The 16,795-nt window shown below is 36.4% G+C and overlaps 6 protein-coding genes and 1 non-coding gene across 7 annotated transcripts; 3 read left to right on the forward strand and 4 right to left on the reverse strand.

Annotated features, from left to right (window-relative positions):
- The first annotated feature begins 1,123 nt into the window (after positions 1-1,123).
- On the forward strand, positions 1,124-3,233 carry LOC103871298 (transcription factor bHLH122). The gene is made up of 6 exons (XM_009149532.3): positions 1,124-1,805; positions 1,953-2,221; positions 2,297-2,455; positions 2,536-2,601; positions 2,688-2,756; positions 2,837-3,233. Exons 1-6 carry the CDS (start codon positions 1,328-1,330, stop codon positions 2,879-2,881), a joined length of 1,086 nt encoding a protein of 361 aa, XP_009147780.1. The 5' UTR covers positions 1,124-1,327; the 3' UTR covers positions 2,882-3,233.
- Positions 3,234-6,709: 3,476 nt separating this feature from the next.
- LOC117126362 lies at positions 6,710-6,827 on the reverse strand. The gene has a single exon (XR_004448931.1). It is a non-coding gene; the product is annotated as a U5 spliceosomal RNA (small nuclear RNA).
- Positions 6,828-6,982: 155 nt separating this feature from the next.
- On the forward strand, positions 6,983-9,329 carry LOC103871301 (non-structural maintenance of chromosomes element 4 homolog A). The gene is made up of 7 exons (XM_009149534.3): positions 6,983-7,378; positions 7,458-7,538; positions 7,624-7,876; positions 7,965-8,055; positions 8,423-8,639; positions 8,729-8,820; positions 8,900-9,329. Exons 1-7 carry the CDS (start codon positions 7,147-7,149, stop codon positions 9,125-9,127), a joined length of 1,194 nt encoding a protein of 397 aa, XP_009147782.1. The 5' UTR covers positions 6,983-7,146; the 3' UTR covers positions 9,128-9,329.
- Positions 9,302-11,305, reverse strand: LOC103871300 (AP2/ERF and B3 domain-containing transcription factor At1g51120). The gene has a single exon (XM_009149533.3). It carries the CDS (start codon positions 10,449-10,451, stop codon positions 9,435-9,437), a length of 1,017 nt encoding a protein of 338 aa, XP_009147781.1. The 5' UTR covers positions 10,452-11,305; the 3' UTR covers positions 9,302-9,434.
- Positions 11,306-11,543: 238 nt separating this feature from the next.
- Positions 11,544-13,887, reverse strand: LOC103871302 (probable plastid-lipid-associated protein 12, chloroplastic). Its single transcript, XM_009149535.3, has 11 exons — positions 13,577-13,887; positions 13,447-13,500; positions 13,274-13,348; positions 13,066-13,188; positions 12,805-12,996; positions 12,631-12,714; positions 12,465-12,557; positions 12,338-12,391; positions 12,169-12,248; positions 11,983-12,090; positions 11,544-11,747 (listed from the first exon to the last, which is right to left on the reverse strand). Exons 1-11 carry the CDS (start codon positions 13,862-13,864, stop codon positions 11,675-11,677), a joined length of 1,224 nt encoding a protein of 407 aa, XP_009147783.1. The 5' UTR covers positions 13,865-13,887; the 3' UTR covers positions 11,544-11,674.
- A 388-nt stretch (positions 13,888-14,275) lies between these two features.
- On the reverse strand, positions 14,276-15,211 carry LOC103871303. Its single transcript, XM_009149537.3, has one exon. The coding sequence runs from the start codon at positions 15,055-15,057 to the stop codon at positions 14,422-14,424; it is 636 nt and encodes a 211-aa protein (XP_009147785.1). The 5' UTR covers positions 15,058-15,211; the 3' UTR covers positions 14,276-14,421.
- A 231-nt stretch (positions 15,212-15,442) lies between these two features.
- Positions 15,443-16,651, forward strand: LOC103871304. The gene has a single exon (XM_009149538.3). It carries the CDS (start codon positions 15,668-15,670, stop codon positions 16,511-16,513), a length of 846 nt encoding a protein of 281 aa, XP_009147786.1. The 5' UTR covers positions 15,443-15,667; the 3' UTR covers positions 16,514-16,651.
- The last annotated feature ends 144 nt before the right edge of the window (positions 16,652-16,795 follow it).

Here is a 16,795-nt window from a genome sequence, read left to right on the forward strand (position 1 = left end):
AACCAACACAAACACGAACCAAAATAACCACAACGTATTCATGAATTAAATAATCGAACATATATACTAAAATGCTTGTAAAGAAACTTTGATTAAAAAAATGCTTGTACAGAAAAACCGAACACGACCTAACATCAAATCACCACCTCCGAACGACTTAACCGGTTAACCCTGAATCCTAATCAAGAGCAATTTCAAAGCATAAGAAGAATTCACTCATGAAAAGTCACATACGTAACACTTCCAACCAAGTCATCAATGGAATGTGTTACAATTCCAGATATCTACTTTAAGATCCCTAAGGCCTTCAAGCAAAATGAATTGTAACTTCTCATGGAATACAAGGCTTGTTTCATCATTTTAAGAATTATAAAATATTAACTTTTTCAAACTATACGAATGAACAATAGGGATTTCTGCAGGTTCTGGTTTATAACGTAGTGGTCTAAGTTTTTGTGGTTCAACTACACATTAAATTGTCGAATGTATTTAACATTAAAAACAATTCTAATACACGAACAACCAAACATACATGAATCCAAAAATCATATAGTGATTCATGAATTAAATTATTAACATGTATTTATTTCATAATTGTGTTTATCTCAGAACAAATCATTTATTGTTTTAATTTTGTTTTTAGTTTTTAGTTTAAAACAAAATCTGGATATAAATGACTTTTCACATATAAGAAAGTGCAGTTTTCAAAAAAAAAAAATCAAAATGTATTCTTCAAATTTGAAATCATAAATAGGGTATTTATCAAATTATCCCTTGAAACAACTGGTTTAATATGACAATATTACTAGATAATAGACTAGATATACATCGAATATCCCATTCCAACTTTTAGTCGCCAAATTCATGTCTCAAATCTGAAATGAACTCGATTCTACAGTGAAAACAAGAAAAAATTGACATAAAAACTATTTTATTCAGAGAAAGAAAAATATTACTGTTATAATAATTCTATACAAAAATAATACACAAACAATTAAAAACTATGGTCCCCACATGACCCATACGTGTCAGCATCATCGGTTACCACTCGTAATAAACAGACAACACAAAGGGCACTTTTGTCTAAACGTAAATAAATCCCAATCTCTACCTGCCCTCTGTTGTTTCTTCCTCACCTCTCTCTCTCCCACATAACCTTCCCTCACGTTCTCTTTTCACCTCTCTCTTTCATTTTATATTTATCATCATTATCTCAGTGAGATCTCTCGCCGGGAAAAAAACTCTCCCGGCGAACTAGCTAAACGCCCGGTGTTGTCACCCTCTTACGAAAATAACACAGGAGGAGAAGAACTCTAAAGCTACTAAGATGGAGTCAGAGTTTCAGCAACACCACTTCCTTCTCCACGATCACCAGCACCAGAGACCGCCGAGAGCCTCCGGTTTAGTTCGGTACCAGTCAGCTCCGAGCTCGTACTTCTCGAGCTTCGGAGAATCCATCGAAGAGTTCTTGGATCGACCGACAAGCCCCGAGACGGAGAGGATCTTGTCTGGCTTCTTGCAGACCACCGACACGAGCAACAACGTCGACAGCTTCCTCCACCACACCTTCTCCGAGACGGAGAATAAGCCTCCGGAGGTGAAGACAGAGGAGGAGACGGTGGTTGATGATATTCCGGCGATGGAGGTCGGTGAGATGGCTCCTCCTGTTTCGACTGGGTATGCTTCGGTGGTGAGGAGTTTAGGTCAGAACAAGAGACCAAGAGATGACCGGACTCCGGCGAGTAATCTCGCTCGGCATAACAGCTCACCGGCGGGGTTATTCTCATCCATAGACGTGGAGACAGGTTCGTGTGAAAACTTTCCTTTTTTAATCTTTTTAAAGTTATTTCCTTATTTGGAAACTTTTTCTGGTAGTGGAAAGTCTTTCTTTTTTTAGAATCTATAAGCATACCTGGTGTTTATTGTTGTTGTTGTTTGTGTCGGAACGACAGCATATGCAGCTGTAATGAAAAACATGGGAGGTTTTGGAGTGATGAACATGAGTAATAATAGTACTGAAGCTTCATCTCTTACTCCAAGAAGCAAGCTTCCTCCTCCTTCCATGGGCTCAATCCCTGAGATTGATGATGTCAAACCCGTTTTCTCCTCGAGGTTGCCTCCTAGGACGCTCTCTGGTGGGTTTAACCAAGGCTCTGCTTCGTCTAAGCGTATGGCAATTGCAAGGACACAATCTGGTGGTTTAGATCAGTACAAAACCAAGGTATGTGTTAATAATGAGTTATGTTCTGTTTCTGTTGGTGTTCTTGATTCGGTGTGATGAAATTAATTTAATCAGGATGAAGATTCGTCAGCTAGTAGACGTCCTCCTTTAGCGCATCACATGAGTTTGCCTAAGTCTTTGTCAGATATTGAGCAGTTGCTCTCAGATTCTATCCCTTGTAAGATCAGAGCTAAACGTGGCTGCGCTACTCATCCTAGGAGCATTGCTGAGCGAGTAATATGCTTTCCCTACTATTTATGCGCAATGATATTTGTTACATGATTGTAAGATTATGTATATATTTTGTGGAACAGGTGAGAAGAACAAAGATTAGTGAAAGAATGAGGAAGCTGCAAGATCTTGTTCCAAACATGGACACGGTGAAGATAGATCTTCCTTTCTTCTCATTTTTCTCTTTTGACATTCTTTGATGAATATGTATTTATAAGCTTTAATTGATATGCAGCAAACAAACACAGCAGATATGTTGGATCTTGCGGTTCAGTACATCAAGGACCTGCAAGAACAAGTCAAGGTAATGTTCTCCCATGTAACACACTACTCTCTCTTTAATCTCTTGCTCTCTTCTTTCTCAAAAGTTGGATATTTGGTCAGGGGCTGGAAGAGAGCCGGGCAAGATGTAGATGCTCTTGTGCGTGAAACTAGAAGCCGAAGTATGCGCTTGTGAGTGCCAGGGAGGGATTTGTGCATAGAAGTATGGGTTCGGTCTTTGGTGAGAGTCGAACATAGCGAAGTAGAGAAGAGATCATGAACAGAGCTATAACTTTGGTGGCTGATGGACAAAAGGGTTTGTAAGCGTTGGAACCCTTTTTTGGTTGGGGGGTAAAAGGAGAAGTAAAGTTCATGTTATGGTTCGAACTCCAAAGCTATTGTATGTTGTTCTTACACCCAAAACTCAATGAAAAAGCAGAAGAGAAGTGATGTACTAGGATGAGAAGCTTCTTTTATTGTTAACTCAATAATAATAATTCAGGGTAATTATTTTACTTTCTTTTGTTAGTAGTACATAGAACCATCAACAAACGTGTCTTAAGTTCTTGCCAAAGATCATAGACAAATTTCATAAATATTGCAACAATAAACACATGACCAAAGAACCTTTTTGATAGTGCAAACACTACAAGAACAAGTACATGATGGTCATAAGTTTCACTCGAGATGTTAAATGATTTTCTTGTAACACAACTTGCTTGCTTTCATTCATTAATTTTCTTGAGTACAAATACAAAAAGAATGATCCATCCTCTTTGATAAATAGCATAAGGTACAATAACAAACCAAACTAAAAAGATACATCTGCAAAGGAAGATGGCAACGAATTTAAGACAAGATTTGGATGCGTCGATGGAACATTCCCGATATAGTCGGATAGCTGAAACTTAGTCATATAATATGTCAGAGATAAATTAAACTCTCACATGCGAGACAATACATGGTAATCTCGATTGCATCTTCTAACCATGTACATATACTGCTACGCAAGATAACAAATCAGTGATAAAGTTGAAATCGATGTTTGGCGACAAGGTCGTAAAAACATCTTCTATGAAAATAATGTATAGTGAAAAATCCTTTTTCATAGAAGAAGAAAAACAAAATAGAAATCGTTTCGATGAATCTACCGATAAATTTTTCTTAAAAAATAATAAACCAATAATATGCAAATTAGAAGTTCTGATAAATCCACTGAAAATCCTTATAAAACAAGCCAATACAAAACCACATTTTTCGATAAAATCAGGACAGTTAGTACCTTCAAAATTAGTACCGTATTACTTGGTTTTTCTTAAAAAATATCTATAACAAAACTAAAAAATATTATATTGCTGCAGGATATAATTTTGAACTAGTAAAAGAAAAAGAAAAAAATTATACTAGTCGTTGTGTTTTTTAATCGGCCGTACCAACCATATACATCACACTCCATAAGTCTTGTCCAAAAGATGGGTAAAATGCTGCCTGCATTATAGTTGGGGACCATTCTCTTGTTTGTTTTTTCCTTTGCTCTTTTGGGGGAAGTCATGTCATGTGAAGGTGCACTAAGTTGTAGGGGTGACAAGTGTTGATATATCATAATTGGTTTTCTTCTAGAGGATACAAGTGTTAATCATCAGCTAAATCTATAAAAGTTCGTTAGGTGAAAAGGTATTGCTCAATGATTACTTTAGCGATTATGCGCATATTAATGTGTTGCTCTAAAATGTTCGCAGACAAACTTATCATACTCACGTACCCTTTACGAATCGTTTTTGCTTTTAATCAGTCGGATGAATTGATTTGATTCTGTTGAATTAGAACAACGTAGCTTATCTAAATATGGAATTGAGATATGCAACATCTTATGTAAGGGAGTGACCATTTTGTTCAATTTACATAATTTAACTATTAATTTTGAAATCTAAAACTAGGCTTGGTTGGTTGGTGAGCAATTTTTTATTTTTTTAATAACCACGGGGTGGTGGGTTAGTGGTCTTGAGGTAGTTAACACACCAATATGGACCCGGGTTCGAATACCTTTGTGGCCACGGAATGCTTTACGCCCTCCCCAAGTTTAAAGTTATCGCGGCGTTGGTGCCGGGTCCTTAGGTAATGGGTATTAGTGCCGGCTGGTTCCGGGCCAGGGGGATTAGATGGTTGGCAATCGGAAACCACGTGCGGATTACGGATCACCTTTGAACCTCCTGTTAAAAAAAAAATAGCCAATTTTTAAGTATATCATCTAATTTCGCCATTTACTACTTAATTTTCTCTAGTTAATCTCTTTACTATTATTTGAGGAACATTCTAAATAATAAATCTTTGCCTCATGTGTTATTATCAAGATTGCCATTACTTATGTGTCATCATGAGAGCTCTTCTCATAGCATTTAGTGAATAAACCTTGCTTGCCTAGACTAATTACATATAGTGTCATTGGACATTTAAGTTTCATATTTATGAATAATATAATTGGTTTTGATAAATTATACATATATCTCTTATTTTTATACGAGTTTTAAAAATGTATTTATTGCTTTCATGCTTATATCTTCTCATTCTTTCTTGGCTGTATTTTTTTTGTTTGCAACCTAACAATAGTAGTCAACTGTATTGTAATCAATATTGCATTGTAAACAAGTTTCTATTTCTTATATTTCTTATTAGATGATTTATATTCTACAAATATAATATTGGTGTATGAGTTTTATATGGAGTAATATGAGTTTTTATATAGAGTGATAACATATTTCGTAGTTTGAAAAAAATAAGACCATATATTGATCAACGTTGTAGAAAGTTGCTATATTTCTAATAAACTATAGTTTACTACATAAATATAATGCATAATCTAACTTCTTTTTTTAATGGTATACGTACTATGTAAGCGTATAATTTAAATATTATATATAATATAATGCATAATCTAATCTTTTTTAATCTTGTATGTACTATGTATGCGTATAGTTTAAATATTATATATAATATACAATACTTGAGTTTTATATAATTGTAAGATATAAACTATTAAAATTAAAATTGAAAAACTTTATGTATTTTCGTCCCCACGACTAGGTGGTATCCAAACAAATTATATATATGGAAATTTTTCAATGTAATTTAATAATATTTGCCCAATATTTCAAATAATTGAATGTATAACAATATATATGGCATTACTTTCCGTTATATATGCACAAATTAGTATTCTAAAAATTATTATAGGAAAATTTTGACTCAGACCAGTATTTGTATGGAAATTAGAACAAATTATGCTATAATTATTTATTAATTTAAAGTTCTATACAAATTCTATTCAATTCCTTAGATTAAACAAATTTTCTACTCTATAATAGTGTAAACCTATTTTTTACTCTATATATAGAGTAACTTTTTTATTTTTTGTTCATCACTCTATTTTTCACTATAAAATTGAGTGATAAACAAAAAAAAAAGTTACTTTATATTTGGAATAAACCTATTTTTCAATTATAGAATGAGAAATAGAGTACCATTGGAGCATTTTTACTCTAAACTCTATTTTAGAGTGAAAAATAGAGTGTAGTTGGAGATGCCATTAGTTCATATATTGTAGGGTCTGTTATTAAAATAATTTATTATTCAAAAAGAAAATTATTTTAATTGTTGAAAAAATACATTTTAATTTAATGCAATCACAGTTCTTGTTAAATATTTCACTTATATATACACTGACATTAACGAAATGGGTAAAGCATAAACATTTCGAAAGCCCGTTTATGTCTAACAAAACTAGCCCAACTATGTAGTATGTAAGAATCGTTTGGGCCGAAAGGATTAAAATGATGTTACCGAGATAATGGCAGTAAGACGGTTCAAACAATATTTAACAAGATTAAACAGAAACCAAAACGCAACTCCGATTCGTAATATCCCATTAATCGTGTTACAACTAGTCCAGTCAAAGATTATCAGTCGATCCAGACAAAAACTTTTAAACTAAGAGCTGCTGGGCCCACTCGAAAGCAGGACCCTCCAAAAATAGGCGTATGCCACTTAGCATGGAGAACACACGGTATTCTTTAGTAAAAGGCGAAAGAATAGTTCGCTTTGTGTTCACCACATGGCTGCGTGGTTTGCAATGATCAGTGAGAGCCTCTATTTATAACACAACTTCTACTAAACTACTCCAACTCTTCCGATGTGGGACGTTAGATCAAAACAGCGTTAACTTATACAAAACTCCCCGTGGGCTTTAATGGGCCTAGCATTAAAAAGATATCAGGCTTTCGACTTTTCATTCGGCCCAATAAAATTGAATCGGAAGCTTTGTTATTTGCTTTGGGCTCGGCGGGAAAATCGCCGTTAGGGTTTGCTTTTCCCTTATTTGTTCTTCTCCTTCTTCGAACGCTTCCCCTTCCCTCTGGTGATTGTGGAATCAATCAATCATGAGGAGGACGAGGACGGTGAAGCGAGAATCGGAAGCAACCAGCGGTGGCAGAGACGGCGACGAGTCCGCGCGGTTTAGGGCTGTGAAGAAGGAGAAGAACAAAGGCGTAGCTTCCTCCGTGCGAATCGACGAGCCGCCGAGTCAGGAAGCAGAAGAGGAACGTGAACAGGGAGTATCTGATCGGAGGGTTCTCAGATCTCAGTATCTCGCTCTCATTAACAAAATCAGCGGTACTTACATACGGTAGCTTCTCTAATTGCTCATTGATTGATTTTGACAATTAGTTTTTTTTTTTCGTTTGTTTTGCAGATTCTAAAGATGATTTGACGAATGTTGATTCTGACAAATTCTCCAGAATTTTCAATGAATTTGAGAATTTGCACCAGAAAGGTAACTCTTTTATTGTATTAGCAATGATGTTTTGCTGAAAAGACTTTTTTTTTTTATGTTTGGTTTTGTTTTAATTGACTTGCAGTTCAGAAGCCTAGGGAGCAGATTGCAGATGCTGAGGCGTTTCTGGATATAGCGAACACCATGTTGTCATCTGTCAAGTCTCAGTCTGTTAATGGGGTTTCTCCGGCTGAGTTTGTTAATGCTTTGGTCAATGGGTTTGGTCAGCCTTCTCAAAGGATTGACACTGATGAATCTGCCCCTGTGTCTATCAAATGGAAGGATCTTGGGCTTGCTGTATGTTCTACTGTTTTGGTATCATGTGGTTGTTCCACAATGTGAGTTCTCAAAATAGCCACTTCATTTTGACTTGCTCTGAGCATGAATTAAACAATGTAGTTTTTTTTTTGCCTGTTTCGTGGTCAGGTTGGGACCTATGGACACTGAACTGAAGGAAAGGAAAAAGGCAGTCTACAGAAAACGTACAAAGCCTGGTGAAGGCGTTCGTCCGGATGAGGTAAGAATTGTTTTTTTTTTTGTAGATTCCATCTTTGTTTGAGGTTTTGACCAATAATGAGAACTAATATGCAGTATTAGTATACATGATTGTTCAATTGTGTCTTGTAGACTTCACATCTGTAACTTTGCGCTCGTCCCACCTAGGCTATGCTGAGTGCTTTATATCTCTGCCACTGACGTTTTAGATTCATTTGCATGGTCTGCAATGTTGTCTATGTCTTGAGCATTTTTTGTAATCTCTCACCTGTTGATTGGGTTCCTTGTGAAATAGGATGTGATGCTTTGTATGAAACTTGTTGATTGTAATGTAGTTTGAATTTAGATAAGAACCAAAAGAGCTGATTGTAGTTTATTGTGATCGCCAGGTAGACGATACCCAATCAGAAGAGAAAACTGATACAGACAAGAACATGGCGATAATGTTTAACGTCTTACGGCAAAAGAAGCGCGTGAGGCTTGAGAATCTGGTGCTCAACAGAAGATCATTTGCGCAGACTGTAGAGAATTTGTTTGCTCTATCTTTCTTGTCCAAAGACGGACGAGTAGAGATCATTGTTGACAAGAATGGCTCACATTTTGCCTGTAAGATCACATTTACATCGTCTTAATGTCTTTGTTTGGATATTCAATTCATTCCACTCACATCTTGATCTCCTAATCTGTCTCTTCAGTGCCGAGAAACGCACCGGCTGCGAACCTGGTGGCGTCTGGGGAAGTCACTTACAACCACTTTGTGTTTAGATTCGATTTCAAAGACTGGAAGGTAACTAAGTAGAATCTCACTCATACTCTCTATTGGTGTAGATTATTATCCTGAAGATGTCTTGTATTTGTGGTAACAGCTGATGTCTGAAATGGTGCCGATGGGGGAAGAGCTAATGCCACACAGGGAAACTGCAGTCGCTTCATCTTCTGGTCCCTCTGACTTCCCTCAAGATTCTCAGACAACACCGATAAGAAAACTCTCGAGAAACAGAGGTTTGGTTGTACAAGAAGACACTGTTGTAGAAGATTCTCCTGACGTTGAGGGCGATGGAACTCGGAGGAGATGTAAGCGCAAACTCACCTGAGAAGATGAGTCTCATTGTAGGGAGTATATAGAGTAGTACTAGTGATCTAAAACTCATTTTGCTGTTTGATTTTCTGACATTCAACTTGATGTCTTCTTTAGGATTGATATATTCATGGTAGGTTTTGTTTTAACTGTTAACCCTTTTTAAGTTTGATCAAGAGAGACATTAATCTAATTAATGTCAAATATCAAAATCAAAATCAAATCCCAAGTTTGCAAATCTTAAGGCTACTTAATACAAATCAAAACCATACTCTAGTTAAGTTTTTTTTTTAAAATATAAAAATCACCTAATATGAAAATAGCTATTGAATCCTAACACCAAACAGCATAAACCCTCCTTTGGTTTCTGTTTTCATTTCTTCCTCGGAAGTGTTGTGAACCATCTTGTCTACTTCCTTGGGAGCCACGGGACCCTTGTCAGTAAAGTAATCAACATCAATCATCAAGAAGCTGTTGTTTTGACCTTGTAATGTCATAACATTGGTCGGGACATCACAATGGTAAAAGACTATCGCATCTTTCTCCTTGAGTCTCTTCTCCCTGACGAAACCATTCCATCCTCTGGTGAAGACAAAGCTCTGGCTACTTCTCCAGTAGCAATACCTAAACTTCCATTGTCTCATCGCCCTGTCATAAAACACAACCTCAACGTCGTCTAGAGCTCCTCCTATTTCGCCTTCTTCCCTCTCTTTCTGACCGTCGCTTATGAATGGCAAATGCTTCACCGCATGCTTCTTTGGTATCACAAGCCTGTTGAGTTTCCCAACATCGCTCGGCGTCAGTTCCTTGCTAAAAAGCGGCGTGCAAGAGAAAGGCTCTTGCACTCCTCTCCCTCCTCGGCTCTGTTTTGATGCCGCCGCCACGATGTTGATGTTGGCGAAGTCCACCAGCTGAGATCTTCTTCTGAGATACTCCATGAACTTGTGTTGGTAAGAACAGTCTTTGATCATGTTCAGCACAGCTTCTGTTGTGTAGTTGGCTTGAAAGGCCGGTTCATGGGTTGTGATTTCACACCAAGGGAAGTTCCGGTACGAGTTAGCATCAATACCTCGGAGTTTGATAGATGCGCTATCGTAAGAAGCAGCGGCTTCAGCGGCGGACTTGAACGTTCCAAGCCAGATCCTTCGATGCTCAGAGTATATCTGAGCGCCCCAGTGACCGTTCGGTTGTTGAACAACACCTTTGTATTTTGTGTTGGACAAGACACTTCTTGTGGTCGTGGACACGTGAGGCTGCTCCATGGGGTTTGCTAGACACAAGACAGAGTTACTTGAGCCTGAAGTTTCCGTCATGGTCTTGGCTTCATTGAGGCTATTCATCGCTAAAAGAAACACAAAAAGAAAACAAATACAAGAGAGACAGAAGCAACAAGAAAAATATATTTGAAGGAGAGATTTGAGGGGAAAAAATCAGTATTATGGTTCTCTGTTGTATCGTTGGTGATTTGTTTGGAATGTTACAGACTTACAGTTTCCTTTTATGGTTTTTCTTTCTAGTTTTTTTTGACAGAGTAATTAATTACACCAGAGTCTGTTTATGGTATGTTTCCCTTTTGAATGATTTTCTTTTTGTCAGATTTATTTTGCTTGGTAGAAAATTAGTTTTACTTGAGAGTTAAGACAAAACAGGAGTCTAAGTTTTTTTTTGGGTCTTAATTTAGACAATTAATAGCGAAACTTATATAATTATTGTTATATACCCGTCCAATAGAACGGTCAAGATTAATTTTCAATAAGAGATACGGTCCAACAATAGATTTTTTCTGGATATTCAAATGAACCGTAATTAATGAGTCCATATCCACATAGTCAAACAATATAATATAGTGGGATGTTTTCGAATCTAGATTACTTAACACTAAATTTTACCACTAGATTAATCGGGTCGAGATCTAGATTACTTAGCGTGGATAAAATTTCTTATTAGTTACATTACATCTAAGGAAAAAAACTATTTTGAACAAAGAAATTTAACTGTTAACCTCCATTGCTGTGAAATTTCTTAAAGTTTAACAGTTAGACAAAAAAACATTTGAAAGTTTATTTATTTACATGAGCATTATAACATTTTTTTGGTAACCTAAAAATAAAGTCCCCTGGACGCGGCTAATCTCTCGGATATGCAGGAAGATAATGTTATCATATAACAATTTCGTATTTCCTTTGTTGTTCTTGTTTCTAGTTTTTGACAGAGTAATTAATTACACCAGAAACTGTTAGTGGCAAGTCTTCCTTGTTAATGAGATTTTTTCTATTTGTCAGATATATCTTCTCGTTAAAAAAGTTAACTTTCCTTGAACAAAGCTGGAAAAATATTCAGATTTTTTTAAAAGTTGTCTTGATTTAGACAATTAGTAATGAAACTTATACCATCATGTCATGTGGTTTCTTGTTTTTTTTTTCGGGTTCTTGTTAGTTAAATCTAAAAACTATATTGATCAGAAAAATTTAACAATTAACTTAAACAGTTTACAGTTTTTTTTCTTTACATGCATATTCATATAGGAGGAGCACTATAAATTTTTCTTAATCCCCTAGCATAGCTACATTTCTCGGATGTGCACAAAGACAATGTTATCAAAGCCACGACTTATTCTCATCTTCTCATCTGTGTATCTGCAGACACCAAAAGTAAACAAACATTTTTGTATTAACAACACATTGTTCTTTATTAGCAGTTAAATGAATCATAAACACTCTTGTGAGGCCAAGAACAAAGATAAAAAGATATCTTACAGAACTTGAAGCAAACAAACATGTTTGTATTAACAACACATTGTTCGTTGTTAGCAGTTAAATGAATCATAAACTCTCTTGTGAGGCCAAGAACAAAGATAAAAAGAGATCTTACAGAACTTGAAGCTTGATATTGTTTGTCAATTCGATCGGATATCCAAACGGACCACCTATAATTGCTGCATCGTCCATCTTCAACTCATAAGTGCTACCTCCTGATTTCCTGCACATCATGAAACCAATCAGGAACACACACAAAAATGTAGTAAAATGACATTGTAAAAAGACATAGAAAACTTACAAAAATTTGCCTTTCATGGAGAATCTAAATGCTGGTATGATGTTAACTTCAAACTTTATTCTTCCATCCTTCTCAATGATCTAAAATCAAAATCCTCATACAAAACAAGCTTAAAGCAACATATATTTATATTATACTATGTAAGACATGTAATAAAGTGTGTGTTTACCTGCCTTCCCATAAGACCATTTGCTGCATTCTCAAGCCAACTATCTGTATACATCTGCAACACAAAACCCGTAAAATCGCTTATCCTTGTTCTATCAACAGGGGGAATGTGTTATCAAAGTAGCAACCTGTGAACTCCAAATCATTTGCCAGTTTCCCTCTAGAAGCTCATAATCATCTTCCTTGGAGTTAGTATTAGAAGCAAGAAACTCATCTATAGCCTGTGGTTACACTATATGAACATGATCCATTGATTCTACTTCAAATGTTTTTGTTAAATGCATTACACATTACCTCTGCTACTCCTTTGTCTTGAGATATGGTAGCTAACAGTTTCTGCCTAGGCACTGTTTCTTTCTGAAGAACAAACGTTGTCCCCTGCGCTAAAGACATGTCACCTTATTACATGAAAACACTACAAAGCATTTTAGTCTTGTGTATCAGAATCAAGAAACTCATTTTTTTTACCTTGTTTCCTCTTGAGATCCTAAGGTTTCCTGAAGGCGACAAGTACGTAGTATCTAACCAACCTTTTGCTTCATCACCAAGAAGTCTAAAAGGAACTGGATATGGAACTTTGAATGGAAGGAACTTCAATGCGAATGCTGCTCTATCGAAACGAAACAGAACCCTTTTGGGATCTTTGATGGATGCAACTGCCTGTTCATGGAACAAAGAAGTTTAGATTCTCTTCAGTCTTAATGATGCAAAGAGTTTAAAGATGCTGACCTCAACTTTCAGCTCTCCAATGAAGTCAGAGAACTTAACAATGTTTGAAACACGAGGATCGTTTGTTGTCTTTAAGTATACATCTTGAAACACAGTGAACACATCTACTCCTGTAAATGTTCTCTGCAGAGAAACAGATTCTTCTTTCTTACATTCAAATCATCAAGAAGATAGAATACTAATAATGACTTGTATGCGAAGAGCTAACCTGGATTGGAGATGCAGTTCCAGGTCTTGTGGTGAACATTAACTGCCAACGACCTTCAATCAATTCAGATTCAGCCTAAACATTTAAAAAAACTACAATGAGCAAATACACAAAACAAAAAGAGAGGAGTTGTAACTTGAAGATGAAAGGCTTCACAAAGAAAACATTCATACAGGATTTGGAATGCCCTCTAAACCTTCAAGAACTTTCACAGCAGACTCCACATCCTAACACAGCAAAAAAAAAAGATGTTTCAAACCAGACATAACTCAAGAAACATGCAAAAAAGTTTTGAACACATACATTAAGCTGTTTAGGAGAAGCAGATTTGCCACGGCCTTGAATACCGATCAAAGCGTCAATGAGTTTCATCTCAGCGTCGTTGAATGACGACTGTTGTGTTTGTCCTCCAGTGAAGGTAGAGGAAGATGAACAAGTTACACGCAGAGTTCTAAAGCTTCTGAACGAGTCTACTCTCTTGTTTGTTCTGTTAAGAAGGTGGCATCTCGGAGAAGACGATGAAAGAGGGCATGGACATAATAGACATGGTGATGACATCTCTACGCTGTAGAAGAATCTAAGAGACGCCATTGTTGATTGTCTGAGTAAAGCTAAATCATTTAAATGGTAATAATCTACAATTTTATTGTGTGGTGTACAACGAACCAATGAACTGATAAAAAAATATCTTTCAAAGAATGAAATTAGTGGAAGTATATTTTTCTCAATAAATTAAAACAAAAGCATAAATCTTTTTTATTACAGAACTAAACTAGTTAAGATCCTAATGGTCTTAACAAGAAGAGTTTGAAAACCAAATGGTCTTAGAAAACAAAAGCATTGAATCTTTTTTTTCTTATTACAGAACCAAACTAGTTGAAACTATAAACAATTCATAGGCAGTTGAAGAGTGTGAAAACCAAATGGTCTTATAAAATAAAAAACATGAATCTTATGAAAATGAGATTAGTGGAAGTATATTTTTCTCAATTAATAATTTTGAAAAGCATAAATCTTTGTTATTACAGAACCAAACAAGTTGATATCTTTTAAAGAAACTATAACCAATTCAGACAGAACAAGAAGAGTATGAATCTTTGTGATTATTACAGAACCAAACAAGTTAAAGATCTTTTACAGATTGGGTCTTAAAAAGAATTAGCAACAAGAATAGCTTGTCTACATCTCGCTCTAGCTTGCTCAATCCTCTCACTAAGAGTCTCTTCTTTAACAGAAGCTTTAACCATAGCCAAATCCATCTCCATCAACTTCAAAACCCTGAAAAGCTCAGTCACCATCCTCTCCTCAACTTCACCTTCATCTCTCAAAACCTCAGCTTCTTCTCTCGCTCTCTCGGCCACTATCTCCCCAGCTTTAGCCAAAAGCTCCTTGGAACCAAACTCTCTCGCCATCAACCCTTCGAACTTCTCCAAGAAGTCCATTATCACGTACCCTTTGGGCTTCTCCAAGTTTATCTCTTTCGTTCTCTTCCAACCTATCTCGAAGTTCGGTGGCTCTGGCTTCTCGATGCCTCTCTGTCTCCTGTCGCGTATGATCTCGGATCTTCGACGTTTCTCGATGGGGAAGGTCTCGGTGCTCGTGGTGTTGATGGAGTCTGGTGAAGGTGTGAGGTCGAGGAACTGCTGATCTTTTGGTTCTGGGGTTGAAGAGCACTTCACTGTTCGACGAGTGTTGTGTGCGTTGAAGGTATAGGTTCTTGGAGCTGCGACGTTGAGACTCGTGGGAGAAGAGAGAAGTTGAGGAACAACAAGTGTGGAAGCCATTGAGTTTTAGCGCTTAAACGAGGGAGAGGACTGGAGAAAAGATAAGGCCTTCCTTTAAGTTACCAGTCGTGTCGTGTATATATTTTATATAAGAACGTCACGTCGTTTTTCGTATGAAAACGTCGCCGTTGCGATGATGATTTGATTATATAATGTCATTTTAATATGACAGTTAGTAATAATATATATTATATAGCGTATTAAGATAATATTAGATTTTAATCTACTTTTTAAATTTTTAAAATTCAAAGTTATTTTCTTTTATTTTTTTTCTTCTGATAATTAGTCTTTTTAATATTAGTTGTAGACGTAAAATTTGAAAATATGTTGATTTAAGAGTTTTTAACAAATTTCATACATCAATGTATTAAATTTTTGTTTAAAAAAAAACTGTATTAAATTTTGACTTTAATAAAATGTATGGTTCAGACTTTTTGGCTCTTCAATTCTACATTTTAGAGAGAAAATTTGGTAGACAGTAGTACCAAGTAGACCAACATGTTACATATGTAAACAGACTAACATATAAAATAACTGTGTGGATGTATAAGATTCAAGAAAAAAAAAAGCAAATTATTGGAGACACAACACAACACAACACAACACAACAATGAGTTTCTCGGTGGTCTTGTTCCACAAACCCTACTCTGCAGCACCAATCTTACCCATCACTAACATCTTCACAATCTCATCATCATCATCTTTCAGACCAAGAAGACTACCACCCTCTTCAACCAATCGCATCTTCCCCGTAAACCAACCAAAACCCATACTCAAAACCCCCCAAACCGAAACCCTCGCCGCCAGAGACACAATCATAGACTTCGGCAAGCACAAGGGCAAAATGCTCGGCTCTTTACCCTCCTCTTACCTCAAATGGGTCTCCAAGAATCTACGCGCAGGAGACACCGAGTACTGGGCGAAGCTCGCAGACCAAGTTCTCGACGACGATGTTTATAAAGACAGAGTTGAGTGGGAGTTTGCAGAGAAAATCCTCCACGGAAGTGACGAGAGTTTAAAGAAGAGCAGAGAGGAAGAGCTAAGCTCTGTTTCGATGTTGTTGGAGATTAGCGAGAGGTTTGGTTGGGACAATGAGGATAAGATTGGTTGGAGCAGAGTCAACTTCGAGCTTCTGGGGACAAGCAGAGGTGGTCGGATTCCTAGGTTGGGAGAGGAGAGTGGAGATATGGTGAGAAGGAGAGAGGTCAAGAAGAAGAAGGGAGAGGAGGAAGATGGTAGCGGGTGGAGGAGGAGAGAGAGGCGTGAGAGGATGAGGCAGAGTCTTGGGAGAGAGAAGGAGAATGTTGATGGCAAAACTGTGAATATGAGTGATCAGAAGGGTGTTTTGGGAAGGTCAGGAGAAGTAGAGAAGCAGATTGAGCCGAAGATTTATAGTCCTTTTCCAGGACGTGAGAGTTTGTTGAAGAAAGTTATGAACAAGAGAAGGTCTCAATGACACATAAGATTCATAGTCCATGATTGAGTTTACATTTCACATTATTCACTAGAAGTATTAGTAAAGGCAGTTCCTTATGTGTATCTGAAAGATCAAAACTTTATTTATTCATCTCAACTTCCAGTAACTTCCTAATCATTTTTACAATTTTTTTTAAAGCAAAAAAAAAAGACTTTTGCACAATGAGTTATATTATAAGAACCAAGACTTCTAGTGGATTATATTTGGAAAGGCAAAAAATATCCGAGTTTTTATGATTTGTCCATGCAATTATTAAAATCA

Source organism: Brassica rapa, chromosome A06 (genome assembly GCF_000309985.2).
Source record: "Brassica rapa cultivar Chiifu-401-42 chromosome A06, CAAS_Brap_v3.01, whole genome shotgun sequence".
Lineage (NCBI taxonomy): Eukaryota > Viridiplantae > Streptophyta > Magnoliopsida > Brassicales > Brassicaceae > Brassica > Brassica rapa.

Excerpts from the sequence above, each read along its gene's own strand:
- LOC103871298 (XM_009149532.3), top strand. The coding sequence starts at position 1,328 with ATGGAGTCAGAGTTTCAGCAACACCACTTCCTTCTCCACGATCACCAG. Across the intron at positions 2,602-2,687 it reads TTGTTCCAAACATGGACACG|CAAACAAACACAGCAGATAT; the intron begins GTGAAGATAGAT and ends ATTGATATGCAG. Across the intron at positions 2,757-2,836 it reads ACCTGCAAGAACAAGTCAAG|GGGCTGGAAGAGAGCCGGGC; the intron begins GTAATGTTCTCC and ends ATATTTGGTCAG.
- LOC103871301 (XM_009149534.3), top strand. The coding sequence starts at position 7,147 with ATGAGGAGGACGAGGACGGTGAAGCGAGAATCGGAAGCAACCAGCGGT. Across the intron at positions 7,379-7,457 it reads TCTCATTAACAAAATCAGCG|ATTCTAAAGATGATTTGACG; the intron begins GTACTTACATAC and ends TTTGTTTTGCAG. Across the intron at positions 7,877-7,964 it reads TCATGTGGTTGTTCCACAAT|GTTGGGACCTATGGACACTG; the intron begins GTGAGTTCTCAA and ends TTTCGTGGTCAG.
- LOC103871300 (XM_009149533.3), bottom strand. The coding sequence starts at position 10,451 with ATGAATAGCCTCAATGAAGCCAAGACCATGACGGAAACTTCAGGCTCA.
- LOC103871302 (XM_009149535.3), bottom strand. The coding sequence starts at position 13,864 with ATGGCGTCTCTTAGATTCTTCTACAGCGTAGAGATGTCATCACCATGT. Across the intron at positions 12,715-12,804 it reads GGATCTCAAGAGGAAACAAG|GGGACAACGTTTGTTCTTCA; the intron begins GTAAAAAAAATG and ends TCTTTAGCGCAG. Across the intron at positions 12,558-12,630 it reads AAGACAAAGGAGTAGCAGAG|GCTATAGATGAGTTTCTTGC; the intron begins GTAATGTGTAAT and ends GTGTAACCACAG.
- LOC103871303 (XM_009149537.3), bottom strand. The coding sequence starts at position 15,057 with ATGGCTTCCACACTTGTTGTTCCTCAACTTCTCTCTTCTCCCACGAGT.
- LOC103871304 (XM_009149538.3), top strand. The coding sequence starts at position 15,668 with ATGAGTTTCTCGGTGGTCTTGTTCCACAAACCCTACTCTGCAGCACCA.